This window comes from Diceros bicornis, chromosome 39 (assembly GCF_020826845.1).
Source record: "Diceros bicornis minor isolate mBicDic1 chromosome 39, mDicBic1.mat.cur, whole genome shotgun sequence".
Classification (NCBI taxonomy): Eukaryota; Metazoa; Chordata; class Mammalia; order Perissodactyla; family Rhinocerotidae; genus Diceros; species Diceros bicornis.
The window spans coordinates 18449362-18471626 of record NC_080778.1 but is presented as its reverse complement, the minus strand read 5'-3'; the positions used below and the strand labels follow the sequence as shown (position 1 = coordinate 18471626).

Here is a 22265-nt window from a genome sequence, read left to right as displayed (position 1 = left end):
CCTGCAGAGTTGGTTCTCACAGGGCACCCGCTGGAAGGAAGAAAGAACTGCACATCCTAGGAGGGCTCCAGTCAACCAGTTGAGGGGGCTGAGTCGTAAGCTCCCCAAAAGTGGAAGGGGTGGAGAACTGGTTTCAAACCTTCATTTTACAAACCACCAACAGAGACCCAGAGAGGGGGAGTAGATGGCACTGGGTCACACAGCAAGTTCGTGGCAGAGTTCAGAGGCGACTCCAGGTGCCCTGGGGACATGTCACCGGCTCCTTCCCCTAGTCCTGTTTCCGCAGGCAGGGGAACGTCTAGAGCGGTCACACCTTCTTGCTTTGACCCTGGAGGACCTCGGTCTGTCCAGTTAAAGAGGAACAGACCCTCCCTCACATAGGGGAAGGGTTCCAACCTACCAAGCACCTACTATGGGCTAGGCACCCGCACTACTGCGACCTCATCTAAGTCCTCCTGCTAGTCCGCTGAGGAGGCATCATAGAACCCACTTTCCTGATGACGAAACTGAAGCCCAGAGAGATTAAAATCCTCGCCCGCAGTCATACAACTGGTGTGTCTGACTCTGGTTTCACATGAAGTGCTCTCTGATGGAAAGCCCACGCATTTCCCTCTCCGAGGGCCTGCCAGGTCCCTAGACCAGAATCCCTCTCTAAGGCCACTCGTTTCTGATGAGTTAAAAAAAAGATTCTGAGACTTAATAGCCCCGAAGCCCATCTCGCGGCGATTCGGCGGCAGACGCAGGACTTCCTTTCTCCTCGATGGCCTCTCCTCCTCCGGGGAAGCCCCCAGGCGCGAGCGGGGTTGCAAGGCCGCGCACGCGCGACCCTAACCTCCCTGCGCCCCAGAACGCGCTCTCGGCGGCCGCCGCGCCGCTCCGCGGAGTCCCGGGCTCCGGCGCCCTCACCTGGCTCCGGGGCGGGAGTCGGCGTCTCCCAGGGCGCGCGCCAGAGCCGCCCGCGTCCGGCCGGGACAGGGAGGAGCTCCGGCGGGGGCGCGCTGGCGTCAGGGGCCCGGAGGAGGAGCCGGCGGAGCCCGCTGCGCGTTGGGCTGTAAAAGCCGCAGCTCCGGCTGGCTGGGGAGCGCGCTCGCTGAGCGCGGCCGGGCTCTGATGGCGGCTCCGCAGACAAACTGCCGCTCAGCTCGCTCGCGTCAGGGCAACTCCGGGGCCCGTCCGTGCGCTCGCTCCCGGAACGCCCGGCCGCTGCGCTCCTGGCCCGCGAGGAGTGGCACTGTCTCGGCTACCCACCGGGAGGTAAGAGGGCTGCGCTGACCGCCCAAGCCTCGGAGGGAAGGCAAGAACCGGGGTCCGGCGCCTCCACCCGTCTTGGGGAAAACGTTACCGGTCCTTGGCTTCTATTTGTCTGTCCACTCCGTGCTGTGCAGTCCGTCTGTCTGTCTGTCCACACGTCTGTTAATGGGCACACGCCCGTGTCACGGTCCTCTGTGAGATTTCTTTGAGATCCTGCGATCCTTTGCTAGCGACAGGTGCCGGAAGCGCCGGTGTCCCCGGAGCGCATCCAGCAGGGGGCAGATCCTTGCTTTCCGTAGAGTCCTCCCTTCTGAATGGCTCAGGGATCTTGCGCCCAGGACAGTGTCTCTCCGAGGAGGGCCTGCTCCGAGGGTCAGGTCCCGGAGTCCAGCCGACAGGGAGCCGGCTCACTCTGCGCTAGTGGGCGTGCGCCTGGCAACAGGTCTGCGCCCTGCTGCTGGTCCTCAGCAGGGTCCTCCTGCTGGCTTCCCTCCGCCTCCCGCGAGCACCTCCCTCGCGCAATCCCGGACAGCGCTAGGCACCCAGCGTGGCGCTGGCGCGGGACCGGGTGCAGGCAATTGAATGTTAGATGACAGGAGGGCTCCTGCTGATGTTCAGACTGAGATTCCAAACCTGGCATCGCTGGAAGAGGGTTTGATGGTCCCTGGCAAGGGACGTCAGCTCCAAGAAGGGTCAAATTAAGTTGGGAAGAAAGGCAGGGACCTGGCGCAGCACAGGCCAGGGCCCAGGCCAGGTCTCCTGCTCGCCACTCTGGGAACGGCGGCCAGAGACAGTCCCCGATATCCTAAGACTGTGGGAAAGGGGAGGAGGCCTGTACCAGGGCACAGGGCCTGTTAGTGCTTGAGGACAGGGACGTGAGATGGCAGGAAAATCTGTGCCTTAACAGGCATAAAGGAGGTTAGAAGGTTCCGGCCTGATTCACTAGGGTCTCTACGCAGGAGGGGGCTGTGCTGGGTGGTGTGGAAGACAGGAGACACACAGGGGGTGGGTAGGTCTCAGGTTTGGGTGGGGCAAGAGCTTGATGGGTCCAGGTGACCTGTGTGTGGGAAGAGACTCCCATGCACAAGGCTAGGGGCAGGAGCCTGGGGTTCATCCCTGGGAGGAGGCAACCAGGACGGGCTTGGCAGCCCCAACCCACGAGGGTGGGTGAAGTAGGCAAGTGACCAGGAGACCGGGAGGAAGGCAGAAGGCTGGCATTAGAGACCTGGCAGGATGGCCAGGTAGAAAAGGGGTGTTCTCTGTGGACACCTGGGCTATTCCTGCCTCACCCCCATGCAAGTTCCTGGTCCCCAGACTCACACAAGACCCCAGGTTGGGCAGTATTGGCTCCTGAAGTAATTTTAATGGATCTGGACTATAGATCACACTTCCAGAAACAGGAATCAAGAATCTGGATGAAATTCTGGCTGCTTTGCCTGTGCTAGCTTCTTCATCTTTCTTTGCATTAATTTCTACATTTGCAACATAGGAAACGCTACCTCAGGGAATGACAAGAGAGTCAGTGAAGAGATGGTGCAGGTGACCCTGACCTCACACATGCTGCAGAGCCACCTCGGGTCTCCTAACTCAGGCATTAGTGCTGCCTTCCCGGAAGTCATGGGCCAGGGTCCCTGGTGATGAGAGAGATGGACCAGGCACTGCCTTCCTCTGTGGCTTGAAGTGTCTTTCATGTGTGGAAATAAAACCAAAGACACGACCCACTGAACAAAATCAAGAGTCTTTCTCACACTCAACAGGCTGTGGTTTACTCTCACTCCCACAGGAGCCTCCGGTACTTAAATGCCTGTTGCACAGTGTGACATCAAAAGGCCAGGGAGGCTAAAACCCGCAGGTGCAGAAGCAGCAGCCTGGGGCGGGATCCCTGTAGACACCTCCAGGTGGCGCTAGAGCTGCTTTGACTCCTTCCTTGCCTGTAGGAGAAACTGGAAATTCTAATTCTGGACTCAGTACCCAAAAGTTTTCCCAGAGAAGTTAATTTGGTTAACAAAAGGTCCTGGGCTTCTCTGGGATATAAACTACTAGAAAACATACCGTTGATGACAGGATGGCTAACAGTTGTGCTCAGCCCCTTTCATTAAGACGGGAGTGTTCTCAGAAGGAAAATCCTGGGTCTTTTAAGAACAGCAGGAATGACTGTGACCATGGAATAAAGAGGGGAACAGATGGGACCGGGGCGGGGGGGGCAGGAGGAGAAAGAAGATACACATTTCAGGAGGTAGTTCAGGCAAATCCCTGCCCAGTCAGAGGGGGACCCACCTCCCCTGGGCACCCTGCCAAACCAGTTACTCATTCTTTGTTATTCTGCAGGCACCGGAAACAGACACCAGACTCACTCCACCATTAGCAGTTACCAAGGACAGGACACATCGTCCCCCACTAGTCACGATGCCCTGGACTGGGGGCTTCACGTTCAGTCTCGTGCTCCTGCTCCTGTGCGCCTGTCCCTGGTTGCCTCTTGGCGGTGAGTTCCTGATGCACCGTGTGGGTTGGGGGGCAGTGAGGAGAGGATGCATTAGGACAGGGGAGGGGGACTCGGGGGCCCCAGGAAGGATCAGACATGTTCTTCACCAGTGGCGCTGCCGCCCCCTCCTCAAGTCCTTTCCACAGCTTCCTTGTCCGCGAAGCCAGGAGAGAGTCCACTTTGGTGAATAAGAAATACGGGACAATGGGAGGGAGAGGGCAGCGGAGGGAGAGAGGGCGCAGTGGGAAAGGCTGCTGAAGCCCCCAGTGCCCAGCCCGCCCGCCCCTTGGGAAGTGGGAGCCCGAGCCCCTGGCACCCGGGGCGTGGCCAGGACAGGGGCCATTCCTGCAGGGACACGACCCCCAGACGCTGCCTACCCTCCTTGCTGACACAACTGTCCCGACAAACCCTCCATCCTGCCCACCGCTCTCTCCCAAGAAGTTCCCAGTACACCTGGCAAGCAGATCACCGCACATGCAGCCCCAGCCACTGTCCCCCAGGAGTCCCTGCTCCTCCACCACAGCTGACACCCTTCCCCTGCCCGCCTCACCCTGTCCCCATGCTCCCCAGGGCCTCCAACACCTTCCCAAATGGGAACTGCCCCTAATCACCTCTCTACTAACTGGCACCTCATCCCCTTGCCCCACAGTCCAGCAGAAGCCCCCACACTTGGCCCCCAGAACCTGGAGTAGGAGGGCTGAGAGGCACGTGTTCCCGAAGTCTGACCCTGGGAGTGAGGGGGAGGAAGGGCACTCCCACTTCCACCCTTTGGGCCCAGCCCCATGTATGTACCTGTTGGGAGACAACATCCTAACGGTCATTGATTTACGCCAGAGTCTGCAAACTGTTCCTGTAAACAGAAGACAGTGAAGGTTTTCATCTTTGGGGGCCATTGGGAAGCTGTCTCTGGATCAGCTCCTCCCCTCTTCCTTTGCAGTGCAAAAGCAGCCAAGACAACATGCAAAGGAATGGGGGACCAGGTTTGGCCCCTGTCCTAGTTTCCTGACTCCATATTTAGGGTGTATATGGGGTCCCAGATATGGGTGCCCCATCCCCTAGGGAATCATCTCCAAGGTGTCTCAGCTGTGTGTTGAAGAGCAAAAATGTGCCCTGTCCTGCCTGTGGCTCTGGGTGGAGTGAATGTGACAGGATGTGGGTCCTACAGGGGTGGGCCCTGCTCCCCTCCTTTCTCTAGAGTGGCTTCCTTGGTCTAAAGGGACCATAAGGGACGCTCCGTGAAGCCACAGCTGGGATGCTACATTTCTGGTGTCAGGATCTGAGCCACCTGCCTGTGCTGCTTATCTGTTCTCTGTGGCCTTGCTCACACCAATGCCAGAAGAATCACCTCTATCTCATGACCACTGGGCCTGTCCGACCTACTGACGCTCTTTATCGGCAACTCTGATGTCCCACGGCCAGAGGCCTCATCTCTACCAGGCCTGAGACTTTACCAGGAGCCTCTTATCAATAGCGTGGGTTCCCTGCTGCAAGTGGCATGGCCTGGCTTCTGAACACTAGGGGTCTGTGTCGTGATCCTGCAATCAGGAGTGTCCTCAACTCCACATAGCCCCTTCTCCTACTGCAGACACCTGTAGTATCACAGGTTCTCCTGGATCATATGGTGCAACAAGTCAGTCCAGCCACACTCGTCCATTCCTGCATCGTCTTGGCTGCTTTCACGCTACAACACGGAGTTGAGTAGTTGCAGCAGAGACCTATGTTCTCCAAAGTCTGGAATATTTAACAGATACCCATTTACAGAAAGTCTTCAGCCGGGGCTGGCAATTAAATGGAGACAGGAAAGGTATCATACCCCTGCATCTCTGTCTTTTCCTCCAGGATAAGACATTGTTTTAACTTTCTACTTGGAGAAAAGAGAGGACAGTATAAGAAGACTATACTTGCATATCCCTACTACGTAGACCTCACCCCACAAGTAATTCACTAACTACAAAGATTTTCCATTTGTTACAAATCTGGGGAATGACCACTGTGTGGGTTCCTGAACCAAATGACACCACTGTAACAGGACCTGTGACAAGTGTCTATTCATTACCTGGTCCCCGTGCAACACTTCAAAAACAGGGGGGCCAGGATGATGCTTCAGATCCCCCAGGATGACGTCAACTCACACAGGAGGTCCAGTGTGAATGTCTGGGTAGTTTCTGCTCCCCAGTGTGCTCTTCCCTGAGTAATGGCCATATGGCTCTTTGGGGAAGGCTTGAAGGGGTCACTGCACCTGCTGTCACCGTGAAGGGTCCCTCTGCTCATTGGAACCTGGCCTAGCAGAAGACTAGTAATGGTTTCAGGTCTGAGAAGTGGCTCAGTTCTGGAAACTGGGCAGATGATCCAGACTTTTTGTTGGGGAGCTGCTTTTAGCCTCCTAATCACCATCCTTGAGTTTTGTCCTTGTTTGTGTTTATTATTTAAATCCAGCAGTCTCCCTCTGTTGGCTGTCCCTCTGTTTTGCCTCTAGGATAACTGTGTTCTATGAAACTAATGGGGAGTTTTCTGTGGGTCAGGCCCCTGGCTGGCATTCCAACCTTTGTGATCATTTCAGTAATCGCACTCTCTCTGCTTCTGAGAGTTGAGCATCTCTATGTCAAACCTACGATGTCAGGATTTTTCATCCCCATTATTACTGGGAGCCCATTTCTGGAATACCATCTCCTACTACCAAGCCCAGCCATCAGAGACAGCATCACTAAGCCTCGTTGGTGCCCTTCTCACCATGCTGTCTTTATGAGCTTGATAAACAAAGAGTCCTCCAAACCTCCCCAGGGAGCATAGTTGGGACACATTGTGTTTTTTCTGGCCTTTCATACTGTATCCACTCTGACATATGCACTTCTCTGAGCCTTTTAATCCCTTCCTCTACTATCTGCCTTGCAAGTTCCTGATATTCTATTCCATTCAGCTTGGGCAATTTCTTTTCCAAACTTCCAAGACCCATCCTAGTACCAGACTTGCACCATATCCCAGGGTCTTGCTGAATCCCGGGACCCATAATTGTAAACTCTCCCTTCTCCAGCTTTGGCTTCTACGCTCACCTGCCCCCACTATGAATGGGCTTCCTGAGCAACAGCCCGTACATGCTCTCCCATCTCTCTACAGTACACAGACTAGCTTCTGATAATCCTTTGGCATCTAGACCTTTTCTTCCATAGCAGGCCTGGCATGTCTCTGGGTTGGTTATGGGCTGACTGGTGCTGGGTGTTGGCCTGTTGTACAGAGGGGACGTATCCCTGAATGTGTGGTTTCCTGCTAGGCAGAGACCCCCTCCTCCTCCTCCTTAAGATAGGGAAGGACACTAGTCTTTTAACTGGTGAGGGGAACGGCTGGGCAGGAGCAGGGTTTGCTCAGCCATCCCAGCCCTTCAGAGATTCTCTCACTGTCACAGAGATGGGGGAGGGGGTGTCTAGGAGTCCTTTTCCCTCAACTCCAACCCTCACCTGTGTTTTTCCTTCACAGAAGGTCACACTCTTTGCTATGAGTTCACCATCAGTCCGAAACCCAAACCAGGACAACCCTGGTGTATACTTCAAGGCAAGGTCAACGGAGACATGTTTCTGCACTACCACTGTGGTGGCGAGAAGTTCGAACCCGAAGGTCGTCTGGGGATGAAGGTGAACACTACAGAGGCCTGGGGGAGACAGTCAGAAGCTCTGAAAGAGCTGGTGGAAGAGCTCAGAAAGAAACTCCTTGAGGTGGAACGAGAAATTTCCACAACCAGCGGTGAGTCTGAAGGCTCAGGGCAGACGCAGAACAGTTTCTGTAGGGGAGGGAGCCACTGTGTTGTGTAAAATTGGAAGTTGGTCCCACACAGGAGGCCCAGCAGGCAGGGCAGACAGAGAGGACAGGGCGGGACCGGGAGATACGAAGGGCCCAGAGGAGTGGACACCAGGGTGGGGAAAGGATTTGACAAGACCGGAGGCTGACCTCTTTCCCCTGGGGGCAGATCCTCTCACCCTGCAGGGCAGGATGACGTGTCCCTGTAAAGCCAATGGAGGGAGCAGCAGATGCTGGCATTTTGACGTGTGTGACTCGGAGAACAGAAACTGTACACTGGTTGATGCTGGAGAGAGACAGCTAAAAGAGACATTGGACAATGACAATGATATAACCATGTTCCTCATGAAAGTTTCAAATGGAGACTGTAAGAAGTGGCTTGAAGAATTTTTGTTGCACTGGGAGAGAATGCTGGAGACAACAGGTAATTGACAAGGGAAGGAGGTAGTGGTAGTTCTTTTCAAATGAGGTCGACCTGCCCCACTGTGTGTGTGTGTGTGTGTGTGTGTGTGTGTGTGTGTGTGTTTGAAAGGGTGATCCATCCACAGTGAGTTCTTCTTGGGAGAATAATGGCCATAGGTAGCTTTACTATCCTTCCTTTCCCTTCTCACCTCCTGACATGTCTTCCTCACTGCACATCCCTCTGGTCTACTCACCGTGGGTTTCTGCCTGATCACAAATATGAGGGCATCATTCTGTTTCCAGACATTCTTAATGTTCCCTCTCCTTACCTCACTTTTCTTTTTCATCTCACCTGGTCTGTTTCCGGAAATGCTTCAATACCACCCCAAATGTCAGCCCCTGAGAGGACTTCTCTACCACCATCCTCAGGTGTCACCTCCGCTTCAGTCACAGCAGGAGTGATTGGTTACATTGTCACCCCTGCTTCCCTCATCACCTGTAGGAGTCCCCTGGGGACAGGGCCCATCTCCTCTCTCCCTTCCTACCTTAGGACCTGTGACAGCAGCTGCCACAAGGAGAGGGGTAGAAAATGTCTGCATTGTACAGTTATCCGGGGCAGCAGGAGCTGAGGAGGAGCCTCAGAGGAGGAGATCTGGGGTCTGGACAAGGGCTTTGACTCTTCCTTTTCCATTTCAGCATCACCAACCACGGGCCCGGCTACAGCCCAATCCAGGGCCACAGCCACCACTCCCATCACCTGGATCCTCCTGGTGACCCTCACCTGCTCTCTTCTCCTCGGCATCCTAGGCTGAGTCCTTCACAGTAACAGGTACTGAGAGCAGATTGAGAGGGAAGGGAGGGGCAGATAGCCTGGAGTGAGGACAGGGAATGGTGGATTCTCAGCCCAAACCCTGTCCCCTCACTGTACTTTCTCGTCGTGGAAACGAGACCAGGAGAATGAGAATATGTTCTCATGTTACTCCAGAACAACAGCTTGGACAAGCTCAGCCCAGGGCTCTGGTGTCTCCTCACTGGTGAGGCCAGGGGGAAAGGGGAGGGGCCACACCTAGGCTTAGGGCCTGTGGGTGCTGAAGGGGGTTAGCAAAGTCAGACCTGACTCAGTCCAGATCCTCTGTTTGGGGGAGTCTCCTTGGGCCCAGTAGGAGGTGGTGTGGGGACAGCAGGCACTGAAGCCACGGTTAGGACTCACATTTGGGGGAGAGTAACATGGTGGCTCCACGTGATGTGTTAAGAGAAAGGGGAGTCTGGATGATTCCCCTTCCCCTTAAGGAGGAGGAGGGGTGGGAAGGCTGTGCAGACTTAACTCAAAAGGCTGGAGTAGGGCTGCATTTTCAAGAAAGTGCCTTGGGTTGTAGCAGGTGAGGCAGAAGGTGAAGAGTGGAGACTGTGTAGGACGAGATCAGGAGGAGGCCAGTTCTCCAGGGAACAAGGGGAATTCTGGCTCAGCCTGGTGCATGCGCCTGGCAGGCAGCCTCCTGCAGACCCCAGAACCTGAGTGACTGTGCAGCCCCTGCCTGGAGCAGAGGTGACTCAGGAGATAGGTGGGACGAGCTGCTGTGATGCTCACAGCTGAGCAGGACCAGGAGTGGATGGGGCGAGGACAGCGACCCTCCCACTGAGAGCTATGTGTGCTGCTAGCTAAGATTCTGGGAGAGGAGGAAAAGAAGGGTGTCTGCCTCTACCCCTCCCCAAGGCTACAGGTGTCAGGATGCAGGCCCTTCCCTTCCATCAGAGCTCCCACCAGGTCCTTGAGGCCCTCCCATCAGAGGGAGAATCGGGACCTGAGTAAAGGGAGCAGATTGATCCATCACTCACTAGTCCTGAGTCTAAAATGATTGGTATGAGGGCCTGGAGCTGACCGTGATGTGGTAAAGGTAAGAGGAGGTTGGTACAAGCTGATGGACCCAGGACTGGGGTGACGGGTTGGGGGAAATACATGACCCTCAGTGAGGAAGATGCTCGAGATGGGGAGTGACTGGGGAGCTGACCCGGGAGAGGTGAGCCAGGTTTCCTCAGCCACTCGGACCAACACTGTTTCTTTTCTGAAGGTTGCTGATCCTGTGAAGAAGCCCCTGAGAGTGTGGTGCACGTCATGACTCTGCCTTCTGGATAGCCGCTTTTGGGTCACCTGCTGCTCATTTCTAGACCACCTGGAGTTCAGGCCTCACAAATCCAGATGTCACCATCAGATCGTGGTGAGACAGTTAATGCAACATCTCAGGCCCCTTATTGCATTTGGGGATTCTCCTGTTCAGCACTTTTCCTGAACATCTTTTGCCACTTTCCTTTGGTGCTCAGTGATGGAATTCCTGCACTTCAACTTGAACTGCTTGAACAAGAAACCTCAGCAAAGAGAACATTTTCCATCTTCTCTTTTGATTGTGGAAAATCAGATTCTTCTCTGCATCCTGACCCTGTTCTTACAAATGATATTGCCAGAAAAATATCATGTTAGACTACAGAACCTCAGGGATTCTTTCTCTATCATGAGAAACAACCTCACTCACTTTTCAACACAATGAGGTTATTTATATGATCATTTCCTTCAGCGATTTGCGTGTGTGTGTGTGTGTGGTGGGGGAAGATTTGCCCTGAGCTAACATCTGTGCGCATCTTCATCTATTTTGTATATGGTACCCTGCTACAGCATGGCTTGATGAGCAGTGCCTATGTCCGCGCCGGGGATCCGAACCTGCGAACCCTGGGACATGGAAGCGTAGCGTGTGAACTTAACCACTGTGCCACCGGGCCAGCCCCTCCTTCAGTAATTTTTTAACCTTTAATGATATTTGAATGAACACCTCTATTTTCTAAAAAACTTAATCAATTTGGAATTTTCATTGATAACCCAGTAGAAAATTCATGGCATTTCACTATTCCTCCACATTATGGGGCAAATATAACTGGTGATTCTGCTGGATTTCTTGTGGAAACAGAGAATTTAAGGATCATTCTTGAATTAACAAGCAGTCCTGCTGTCTGTCTCAAACACTCTCCTGGTACCCTGATGCAAACAAATATTCTGGGCCTTAAGCAATAATAACCTTTCTTGTTTCGGCCCAGATCCCCCACCCCAGTAGTGACTTTCCTGTGTTCTCTCCACCCTGACTCGCCTTCTTCATGACATGTCAGTCTTCACAGCAGAAACATCTCTACTTATATTGTTGTTTTATTTCCCCTCAGACAGAGGATCAGTGTCCAGAATATACAATGAACTCCCACAAATAAACAAGAATAATTCTCCTAACATTTGAGCAAATGTTTAGAGCAGTTCAGAGGAGGTCCATAAGCCTATGAACAGATTGAACATTTCCCAGATCATCAAGATAACACAAAAGAAGATTGGGTACACTTACACACCCAGCAAATGGACACACTGTGAAATATATCAAGTGGTGGACAGGAAATGGAATAACAGGAGTTCTCTCACGTTGTTAGTAGGAGGATGAATTGAGTCAGTGCTCAGACATGTATTTCACCAGATCCCAATGCTGGATTGTGTGTTCTTCCTACTACGCGGCAATCCCAGTGTGAGTTCCAGGCGGGCAAACGTGGACCACAAAGCATGTAGATATGGTTGTTTATTGTAGTGTCATGTGTCACAGGAAAAATCTATCATTAAGATATCCAACTGAAGTAGTGTATATTTTTCAATGTTGTTAAAATATTTCTGTTTCTCTCTATTTCAGGGTAGATTATCTGAACTTCTATCCAAAATGAAACCACCAAAATGTCAGAGGAAAACCTTTTAAACCTTTCAGATATGTAGGCTAATATACATTGTTTTAAACCTCTGTAATTTTGGTTTATTTGCACCTGCAATAAACCTAGCATGCCTTGATTGTTAGGCTTCATATTTTTGATCCTTCTGTTTCTTTTCATTTTAAGAGTGTCTTTTGCAAATAATGTATGTCGTTGGATTACTTTTAAATCCAAACTGAAAATTTCAGTTATTCAACTGGGGAGTTTAATAATTTGCATTTATTGTGGTTACTAGTGTGTTAGGTCTTATCTCTCCCATCGCATTTTCATTTTTTATGCTTTTAAAAGAAAATTTCCCCCTCCATACCTGCTGTCCTTTTCCTGTACTTAGTTTTCTTCTGTGGCTCTAATCATTATACTTTCTAATTCTTTCTCCTAATGATTTCTCTTAACTTATGAGCCACATTAATGTGTATTTAATTAATTCATTTATTTACCTTTGTTTTTATTTATCCTTAATAAGATGGCTGGCATGTTTTCTATCTCTTTTGTGTGCCACCTCCCAGCCCATTTTTCTGATATTGTCTAGAATTTCATTTCTGGGATGTTTATAGGTACACGTTTTCTTTTCTGTGCTCTAAACTCTCTGCCGCCCACCCTTTGTGAGGCAACACCCATCTTTAACTAATTATTTGGTTACTCATTCTCCTTATTTCTCTTGTCCCATCTCCTGGATGTGTTTCTCTTACTATTGGAGTACATTCTACAAAAGTATTTTCAACTTGAATCTTTACAGGGAAATTATTCTTTACACTTTGTATATTCAAAAGTATTTTTAATACACTGTGGTAGTCAGAATTCTTAAGATTTTTCTGTTTTCTGTCCCTTGCTTACTCAATCAAACACTAATTTGGATACTGCTGCGAAGGGGCTTTGCAGAGATAATTAAAGTTACTAATCAGTTGACTTTAAAATCAGGAGATTATTGTAGATTATCTGAATGGGCTCAATGTAATCCCATGAGCCCTTAAATATGGAGAACTTTTTGTGACTGGAGGCGAGACAGATGCGGCAGAAGGAGAAGTCAGAGAGATTTGCTGTGCTCTTGCGGGCTCTGAGATGTAGGGGGCCATGTGCTTGGATTAGAAAGAGGCCCCTGGGAGTTAAGGAGAGCCCCTAGCTGGTGGCAAGGAAGAGGGTCCTTCAGTCCCCAAAATCCAAGGAACTGGATTCTATCTACAATCTGCAGGAGCTGGGAAGCAGATTCCTCCAGGGTCTCCACCTAAGAGTCCAGCTTGTTGACACCTTGATTTTGGCCTCGTGAGACCCCGAGCAGAGAAATCAACTAAGCCAACTCAGACTTGTGACCTACCGAACTGTGAGACCGTAAATACGTGTTGATTTAAGCAGCTAGGTTTGTGCTGATGTGTTATGGCTGCAGTAGAAAACTAATGCATACACTCTCCTACTTAAATGAGAATTTGACTGGATATAAAATTCTGGGTCCAAAACTCTTTTCCTTTAATTCTTTGGAAGTAATTCTCCTCAGTCCTCTTGCAACCAGGATTGCTGTTGAGAAGATGCTGTTGATATATTTCATCCTTCCTTCTGCAGTTTCTCAGGGCTCCTTTGGGGAGGAGCCGGAAGACCGTGCTCATCTCTGTCCAGCTGGCTCTGCGCTATCCTGTGCTGCCAGTCGCCGTCTCGTGGAGCTGGACGAAAGTTTTAAAAACTTTTTCCAATAGATCAATAGATGCACTTAAAGGTGTGACAAGCTCATCGTTTTTCTTTTGTTCAGGTGCTGCTAGTCTTCTCTCCCTCCACCTTTTTTAGAAATCAAATTTATTGAGAGATAATTTACAGACAAGACTCCGGTCTTTTGGGATACAAGTAGCTGAAAGTCCCTTATCTTTCTGAGTGTAAGAGAAACATGGAGGCATCTGGCCACGTTATACGGCATGTTCCCAGGCTGTGGGAGTAAAAGCAGATGAATGACATTACTGCAGTCGTGACTTGTCTGTCCAACCTGTAAATTCTACAGAGAATCATGTTTCCAAGCAGTCTTATCTTCAGGTTTGCAGAGGGAAAAAAACTAATGATGTTTTCAGCAAACACATTTTAGATTTTAGACAAAGCGAATGCTGGAACTAGATTAAGTCCCTTTCACTTACTGTAATTTTTATATTTTATACATTCCATAAAATCAGCCCATATAATCCTAGATTTATTATAAGAATAATAGATATTTTAAGAAAATATCTGTCATCTTTCAGTCATTGGAAACACTTATATTAATTCTAGGCTTTAAAAAATAGCCAAATTGGGGGGCCGGCCAGGTGGCGTAGTGGTTAAGTTTGCATGCTGCGCTTTGGTGGCCTGGGGTTCACAGGTTCAGATCCTGGGCACGGACCAATCCACAGCTCATCAAGCCATGCTGCGGCGTCATCTGATATACAAAACAGAGGAAGATGGGCACAGATGTTAGCTCAGCAACAATCTTCCTCAAGCAATAAAACAAAAGGGAAGATTGGCAACGGATGTTAGCTCAGGGCAATTGTCAATCTTCCTCACCAAAAAAAAAAAAAAATAGCCAAATTGTAGAACAGCACCCTTTACTAAGTAAGCTCACCTGAATTAATCAGAGATTACTAGATATTTCTGGACTCTCACAGAAAGTTAAAGAATCATTTAAATAGTTTAAAATGCATTTTTAGAATATACCTAAATGGTATGAATCATAGTAACACTTTGCCTTTGAGGTGCAATCATTAATTTTGGATTTAATGCACTGAGTGGCACCACAGGAAGACATGTAAAGTCAGGAGATTTGTACCTTTTAGAGGACAAATGAGCAATTAAATCCATCTGATCAGAGTTCCTCCATGGGCTGCTCACACAGTTCCTTTGCAATGCGAGCATTTTTCTGCCTAGGAACTGCATAAATGACTGTTCAGCTCTAGCTGGCAGACACCACGGGACCTGGCAACAGCAGAGCAAGAAAACCAGGAAAATGTTCTGCTAGAAATTAAACGAGTTCAAATCTCCATTTGCAAAGCATTTTAGCTACAGTCCCTCTTCCTGCCAACAAACTAACAAACAAGGCACAACAGCAACAATGATGAAGGACACTTAGCCTCTGATTGCTGCAATAATGGGTAGAAATTGTCAATAGAGGGAAGAAGTATTTATCCAAGAATAAAGGCATGTGGATATAAAATGAAAAGCTAGTAAAAATACATTTTTCATGAAAATGTTTTGCTTTATTAACAGCCATGTGCTAAACATTTAATTACACCTGTATTCGGGCCGTCCCCGTGGCTTAGCGGTTAAGTGCGCGCGCTCTGCTGCTGGCGGCCCGGGTTCGGATCCCGGGCGCGCACCGGCAGACCGATTCTCCGGCCATGCTGAGGCCACGTCCCACATACATCAGCTAGAAGGATGTGCAGCTATGACATACAACTATCTACTGGGGCTTTGGGGGGAAAAAAATAAATAAGTAAAATCTTTAAAAAAAAATAACAATTACACCTGTATTTAACAAATCAGATAATTTAATTATCCAATTTTTTTCAAATTTTTTGTGTATTACAAGACGTTTTGTTTTAGTTTTTCTTGCAGTATTGAAGCCTTAAAAAAAATTGCTCCTGTCAGAGAATACCATCCATTTCAATTACTGTCAAAATATTTCTTGTCTCTTCATATAAGTAACCTTCTCTCAGGACCTCCTGCAAATGACCAGGAAGTGGCACTGCTAGAGGCTGACATTCAAGGTTTAATAGGAGAGATTCTAGAGGCCATACCTACTAAAGTATGCACTCAGAATGAAGGGGAACATCCAAAAGCCTTTGTTGAACGTTTTATACAAACTTTTCAAAGGCACACTGCATTAAACCCGGAAGCCCCAGAACATAGGAATCTCCTAATTTCTGCTTTAGTTGGAAATTTTCTTCCTGATTTAAAAAACAAACTCAAAATAGCGTGGTGGATTAGTCAGGGCAACTATTAAGCCTAATAATGGAGGCTGCTACCCAATTCTTTGCAAATAGTCAGCAGGAAAGCAAAAGAAAAAGAGAATTAAAGACAACTCTTCTTCCTGGATCCATGCAAGCCATGCCAAAACAGACCCAGAACATCACTCCCAAGACAACTGGGAGACAGTCCCCACAGGTAACCTTAAACTAAGGATTTCCAGGGCCAATTCCCAGACCCCAGAAGCAGCTGGCATCAGGAAGTAGACATCTTTTCCCAAGATCACGGATCAAGAAACCTCATGTTCACCTATTTTCTCCCCCTTGCTTAAAACTCCTTATACACATATAACACACACATTAAACACACACACACACACAAACATAACAACAAAAGTAATATATACATTCCTTTTAATCATTTATCAGAAAGCTGACTGGAGAGTGCTGGTCTCTCTCTCTCCTACTTCCCTCCTCTTAGTTCCCACTATGGGCTCTTTTCCGATCTGTCTTACTCTTACTAACCCTCTCTTTTTCAACAGGTCAGACACAGACCAAACACTCCTTTATGCCAGTTTAGCAAACCCTGGCCACGCTAACTAGTCAATCTGACTGTTGGTTATGTCAACAGCTAGATAGTGCAAAAGAACTTGAACTAGTCTCTGCTCCTGCTGATGTGAACACCCGGTGGACTAAGTACGGAAGACGGATGAACGACAGGGTATGGCATCCACGACAAGGGAAACTTCACTCTGCCTCTTCTCCTGGTGAGCCACCTGGGCCCCAGAAAGCCACCATAGAAGCTCAAGGACTGTTCCCCGCCCAGGTAAAGACAACAGGTAAAAATTGTTCCCTTTGCATTGAAAGTAAACATGACACTGGACCTTTCCTGGGTGACGTTCCAGGACAAGATTGCAAACAAACTCTGTGGTTTGATTCCATAAGTGACATCTTCAAACCTCTCAAGGGAATTGTAAGTGACTCTAACACTACTCCCTTTGGCACAAACATTTGCTAAATCATCAAATGTTCTAGGTGGCTTATAAGCCACTCTTGTACAACTTGGGGTATTGCAGCTGCCTGCATGGTTAAGCTGCCCAATACCACAAAATATATGTGGGTGGATCAAAAATCTGGACTCACTTGGTCAGGTGACAAGACCAGGCTTTACAGCTGCCAACATCAGACTGCAGGCCTCCTGTACCAGCTGTTCCACAACTTGTTCTGCTCTCACAGATTGCAGGAGTACAAGGAAAATGGAGATATTTAGGCACTAATAGTACCAGTGACAAAGGTCATGGAATACTCCAGACCCTGGGAACTACAGGTTCAGTTCTAACCTTGTCTGTAAACCACACTCGTCTTTTTATTTTATGTGGCAACAAAGTATATAAAGATTCCCATCTAATTGGTCAGGACGATGTGGACTTGGATACCTGGCCCCTTCTGTCACCTAAGCATCCACCCTAAATGCCAGGGACGTCGCAAACTTGGGTTCCTTTGTTCATAAGATTGTGCCACATAAACATGCCAGGTAAGAAACCATAGAGAATCTGCTTGTGTATCACAACTCTTAAGTTCTTTTCAGCATTGAGAGTCCTGTTCCCCAGCTTTGGAGTTGAAAAAGGCGATCTTACATCTCTCCATGGTAATGGAGCAGGAGTTCAACACCACCGTGCAAACTCTGAACATACTCCAGTCAGAGATTAACAGCCCAGCCTCTGTGGTGCTCCAGAATCGACGGGCTCTGGATGCACTCACTGCCCAGCAAGGAGGAGCGTGTGCCATCCCTGGTGAAAAATGCTGCTTTTATGTGAATCAAACAGGGCAAGTAGTATCTAATTTATGTCTATTAAAAGAGAAGACTGACATTTTCCATCAGATAAACGAAGCTCACACATTTTACTGAACTGACATTTCCAGGATTGGGGAACTGGTTTAATGGAATGTGGGGAAATGTGCTTCGATTTGTTCTTTTCTGCTTGTTTATCCTCATTCTAATCTATGCTCTTTTCTCCCTTTGCAGATTTCTTACCACTCAGATATTAACTCATTTTCTCTCTCCACAGTCACCAGCTCAGCTTTTAATATGTGAAATTTCCAGGGAAGTGTCAAAGTGAACTCAAGGGGTTCAAGGCAGACGGCCCCAAGACGTGCCACTCTGGTATGTGGATTATTTTGAGCTGAAGACAATAAAGGCTCAGAAGACTCAGGAAGAACATTTGGCCTTCCCCCAAATTGCCAAAAAGAATTTAAGATAGAAGGCCTGATCCAGGAAGGAGCTAATACCACAAGATAACTACAGTATAATGTAAAATAGGTGTGATAAGAAAGGCACCAACAAGCCTGCCTTATTAAAATTCTGTCTCTCAGGCCACATTCTCTATAGGTGGCCCAGCAAACGTTGTCTACCAAACACTTGCTTTTTCATCTCCACGTAAATTCCCTCCTCCACTTCGAAGCCCCAAACCACTACCCACAACATCCTCCTTTGTCTGTAGCTGAAGATAGTATTTAAGATGGTGACTTTGGCCATGGTGGCGAGTTGCTCAGTTTTCCTGGGTTTCTCCCACGTATACATGGTGTAAAGCTTTGTTTGATTTTCTCTTGTTATTCTGTCTCGTGTCAATTTAATTCTTAGACCAGCCAGAAGCACCCGGAGGGTAGAGGAATTGTCTTCCTCCCCTATAGTCACTGTTACCAAAGCAGGTTGGTTTTGCCCACCGCACGATTATGCCAATCACTGAGATGATGAGTTTGCAAAGAGAAAGGATTTAATCACAAGGTAGCCTCATAAAGAGGCAGGAGAATCAATCTCAGATCCACCTCACTGAAAATGGGGACTCAGGGACATTTATGGGGTAGGGGGCAAGGTGGTGTGAAGTGTGGGAATGGAGGGAAGGAGAAGTGAGGTAACTGATGATCTGCCCAAGCATAGACAAGCTTCCTGCCTCTTTACGGTACGCGTGTTCACAAAACGGTGGCCTTATCGTCATCTTAGAGTGGAGTTTTTAGCTCCTTCACATAAAAAGGTCACTTGTCAAGTACTTGTACAGGCCCAGTTGATGGGTTGGTGGTCTCAAATGGCCTGAACTGGACAAGGGGTCTCAGTTCCTGAAAAAACACTTAATTACTCTGTCGATAAGATGGGGTCAGTTGAGCTGGTCCTGGAGGACCCACAGTCACATTACCACAGCTAAACCTGAGCCCAGACTTGGCATTGGGATCTCCAACCACAGCTCCCTTCCCTGTAGCCTAAACACTGGGGCTCATCCTGGCACAAGTCCCCTACATGTAGAAGGGCAGCCTTGAACCATTGTCCTGCCCTGAACAAGCAGAACCAGGCTCAATGTTGGGTTCCTGTTTGTAAGAAATGATTTGGGGTTTCTGGGGTTTTGGTAGGGGTTGACCAAAGTCTCTTTTTTTGTCCCGTTCCTTTGTAACAGATCCAACTTATGTGGCTGGTCCAGGAGGATGAAGGGGAACTGACACCTTCAGTGCCCTGAGCCCTTTCAGAACTTCTTCCCTCAGGGTGGCCGTTAGGAGACTCTAGTAGCCACTAAGGCCTCAGACTGTCAGCCTGGAGAAATTCAGCAGCGATTCTGACTCCTCCAGAGGGGTGTGGTGTGTGTGGAATGTCTCAGCCAGCTCTAGAATCAAGTTCTAGACCGTTGGTTTATCACAGATGTTTATCTTTCACAACTCTCTGTGGGAATACCAGCCTCACTTGAAACTTTGTTTGGTACCAACAGTCACTAACTTACCTTCCCCATCCCCTCCTCCTGTGTCCAGACACTTCTAGACTGTTCCTGAGAATCTTTTTCAGGAGTTATACCTGAGATTCTACAAATACACCAGAGGTTGAAATGCCATAGCATGTGCTCAGCTCCTGGTGCTCTGTCTTCAAGAGGAGGCCCGCTATGGCTGGACCAGTTTTAAGCCGAGAAAGTCAAAGCTGTCAGGAGTGGACTTCCTCATCGACCTTCCCTGAAATGTAAACACTCACCTGTTTGCACCCACCCTCCCTTCCTTTCCCTCAGGACTAAAGGAGAAGGTGCCTCCTCTTACAAGGTCACTCTCTCCCCTGACCTTGATGCAGCCCCTATCTCATCAGGCATGTTTCTCCATCATTATTAACTCTCCTATGTTTGTAATCTCTTTCTCTGCTGGCTCCTTCCCCCAACAGTTGCAGACATATTCAGATCGCTCAATACATAAAAAATAAAATAGTGTCCCTCACCCTTCAATCTCCCCATAAATGAATTCCCGATTGCCAAGTCCAGTGGCCTCTCCAGGCCTCACCTCACTGGACCCCTCCTTAGCATTTGACACATTGGCTTATAGTCTCACTAAGAAATAAATGACCACTATTAGAGCCTTCCCCCCACCCCACTCCCCATAAGTGCTATAAGTGGGGACCTCTGGTCCACTGGAGGAAACAAGGGAAGAACATGAGATAAAATAAAAGGACGCCAGGTATCAAAGTAGACTTTCATTATTATTGAAATAATTTTTATTAGTGTTAGTCTCATTCAGAACTATCATCTCCAATATGTTTTCAGGGTAAGATATATCAACCAGCTTCCCTTCTAATTTTTGGAGAACTACAAGGATTGCAGCTCCAGAACTGAGGTAGAATGTAGCAACCATGTGTGCCAAAGGCACAGTGGGGAGTTAAATGCTGGTATTGATTAGGATTAGATTTGGGCACCTGTGAAAGAACACAGGAAACAATAGTGGGGGAAGATAGGAATGGAGTTGATTTCACTTTCACATAAGAGTCTTGAGGCTGCTCTGGGCTCTGATGATTCATCATGGAGTCAAGGATCCAAATTATTTCTTCTTGTTCCATGACCTTCAGCTTGGTTTTTCACTTCACATTCCAAGACAGCTGCCTGAGCTCGAGCCATCTCATCTATATTCCAGCCAGCAGGAAGGAGAGAAAGGAATAGGGAAAAGGGCTTACACCAGATGTGTTTTCAGAAGGTCCCTCACAATACTCCCCTTATCAGGTCTTTGATGAGAACTGATTTAGATGGCTATACCCATCTGTAGGGAAAACTGGGGGAAACAGAGTTTTAATCCTGCAAGTTTCAGTGTCCAGCCCAAACCCTGAGTTTTATTACGAAGAAAGGTGAAGTCAGAGAATGGGTGGACAACCAGCATCTGTACCAGTGCTTTACCATTTTTCCAGAGCTGAGATCTAGGGACCTGTTTATTTCAGGTCCAGAACAGAGAGTGGGAGGGGACTAGAAGTCAAAAGTCTTAGAAAAATGTTAGTGGAAACAATGGGTCCAATATCACTTCCTTGCATGGGAGGAATTGTAGAGTTATTGAGGTTGGATCTTTGAGTGGCCTGGAGGCGGAAGGAAGGAGGCTGCTTCTTAGCCCTGAGGAGTATATTTGATTGTGCCACTGAGGGGCTGGGGTTCTTCTGCCCACAGCCGATCCACTCCCACACATTCATAGCATCCTTGGTGCTTTTGAGGCAGGGCAAGGACTCCTTTGGCCTTAGAGAGCTTGTGTCAGACTTGTCCTGAGGAGCAACTTTCACCTGGGGTAAAAATGGCCCCTAAAGGAGGCAGTGAACCTTATGATAACCAGGTTATCATAAATCATTAATATCAACAATTAAGTACAACATATCCTTCCTAAAATATTAATTAATGCTAGTATATTGCTTCCAAGTGTACTGAGCTCTTCCTCAGTTGATCTTCACAGTGTTTCTGTGCAGACACAATCCCCTCTTGCTGCCTCTGCGATTATGGAAGGGAGGTTGTGTGGACTGGGGCCAGGCTCCTGTGCTTCTCCACAGAGGAGGGGAAGGGAGAGCCGATGGAGGACAGCACGTCTCCATGTCTGCTCTACACCCAGGCCTTCCAGTGCAGCCTGCTTGCTGGTTCCCACACTGCTGTGCATCTTTGTACCAGGAAAGATCACTGGAGCCATTTTGTAGGCAGGCTGCCACCATTCCTTTACTTGGATCATCCTTGTCTTCACAGGGCTGGACCTGTGGGCAGAGGGGGACAGGACACAACAGGCTCAGGACTCAGAATCCAGATGGAATGCCTGAAAGAGGAGTCATTTGGAGTGGAGCTGGGATCAAGGAAGACTGATTAAATATTTTTTCCATGTTGCATGATCCAGTAGGATAACACAGAGGATCAATAAAGTATCTTAAACAATCATTCTAAGAGGCAGCAATCACCAGGGCCCCTGGGTGCCCTCCAAGTAAGATATAACTCCCTGTGGTCCAGGAAGGAAGGAGCAGGTGAAACGATGGCTGTCAGTTTAAGGATATTGTTGAGTTGAGTTGAGCTCTCTGGCTTTAGCACCAGCATCAGGTCTTCAGAAGAGAAACCAGTGTTTGTCCTAGGGAAACTCTGGGTCTGATCTCCTTGGGGCTAGCCTTTCTCCAGTCTCTGCCCATCTCAGACCCTCCCCACTTTCAGAGTTACAGAATAGCACAATTCAATCCTTTCATGGTTACGGAGCTTCTCCTAGAGCTTCTCCTTTGGCCCTGATTGTACAAAGGTGGATGAAGGATGTACTTTGTTTTCAAAAATCTAAAGGAACTAATACATCTACTGAGAGACAGAAAAATGTACACCTTGTTAGACCACACTGGTCAGAGCCTTGAAAACACAAAA

The 22265-nt window shown here is 48.6% G+C and overlaps 1 protein-coding gene and 1 long non-coding RNA gene across 2 annotated transcripts; both read left to right on the top strand.

The window, feature by feature from the left end:
* Positions 1-760: 760 nt before the first annotated feature.
* On the top strand, positions 761-7786 carry LOC131399766 (uncharacterized; the record flags this gene model as incomplete). The annotated part of the gene is made up of 5 exons (XM_058534288.1): positions 761-987; positions 1065-1254; positions 3580-3733; positions 7205-7468; positions 7692-7786. Coding segments are annotated over exons 1-5 (930 nt in total), but the record flags the coding sequence as incomplete, so codon positions are not given.
* A 96-nt stretch (positions 7787-7882) lies between these two features.
* Positions 7883-11801, top strand: LOC131399700 (uncharacterized). Its single transcript, XR_009217185.1, has 3 exons — positions 7883-7946; positions 8621-8753; positions 9994-11801. It is a non-coding gene; the product is annotated as an uncharacterized LOC131399700 (long non-coding RNA).
* Positions 11802-22265: the final 10464 nt, after the last annotated feature.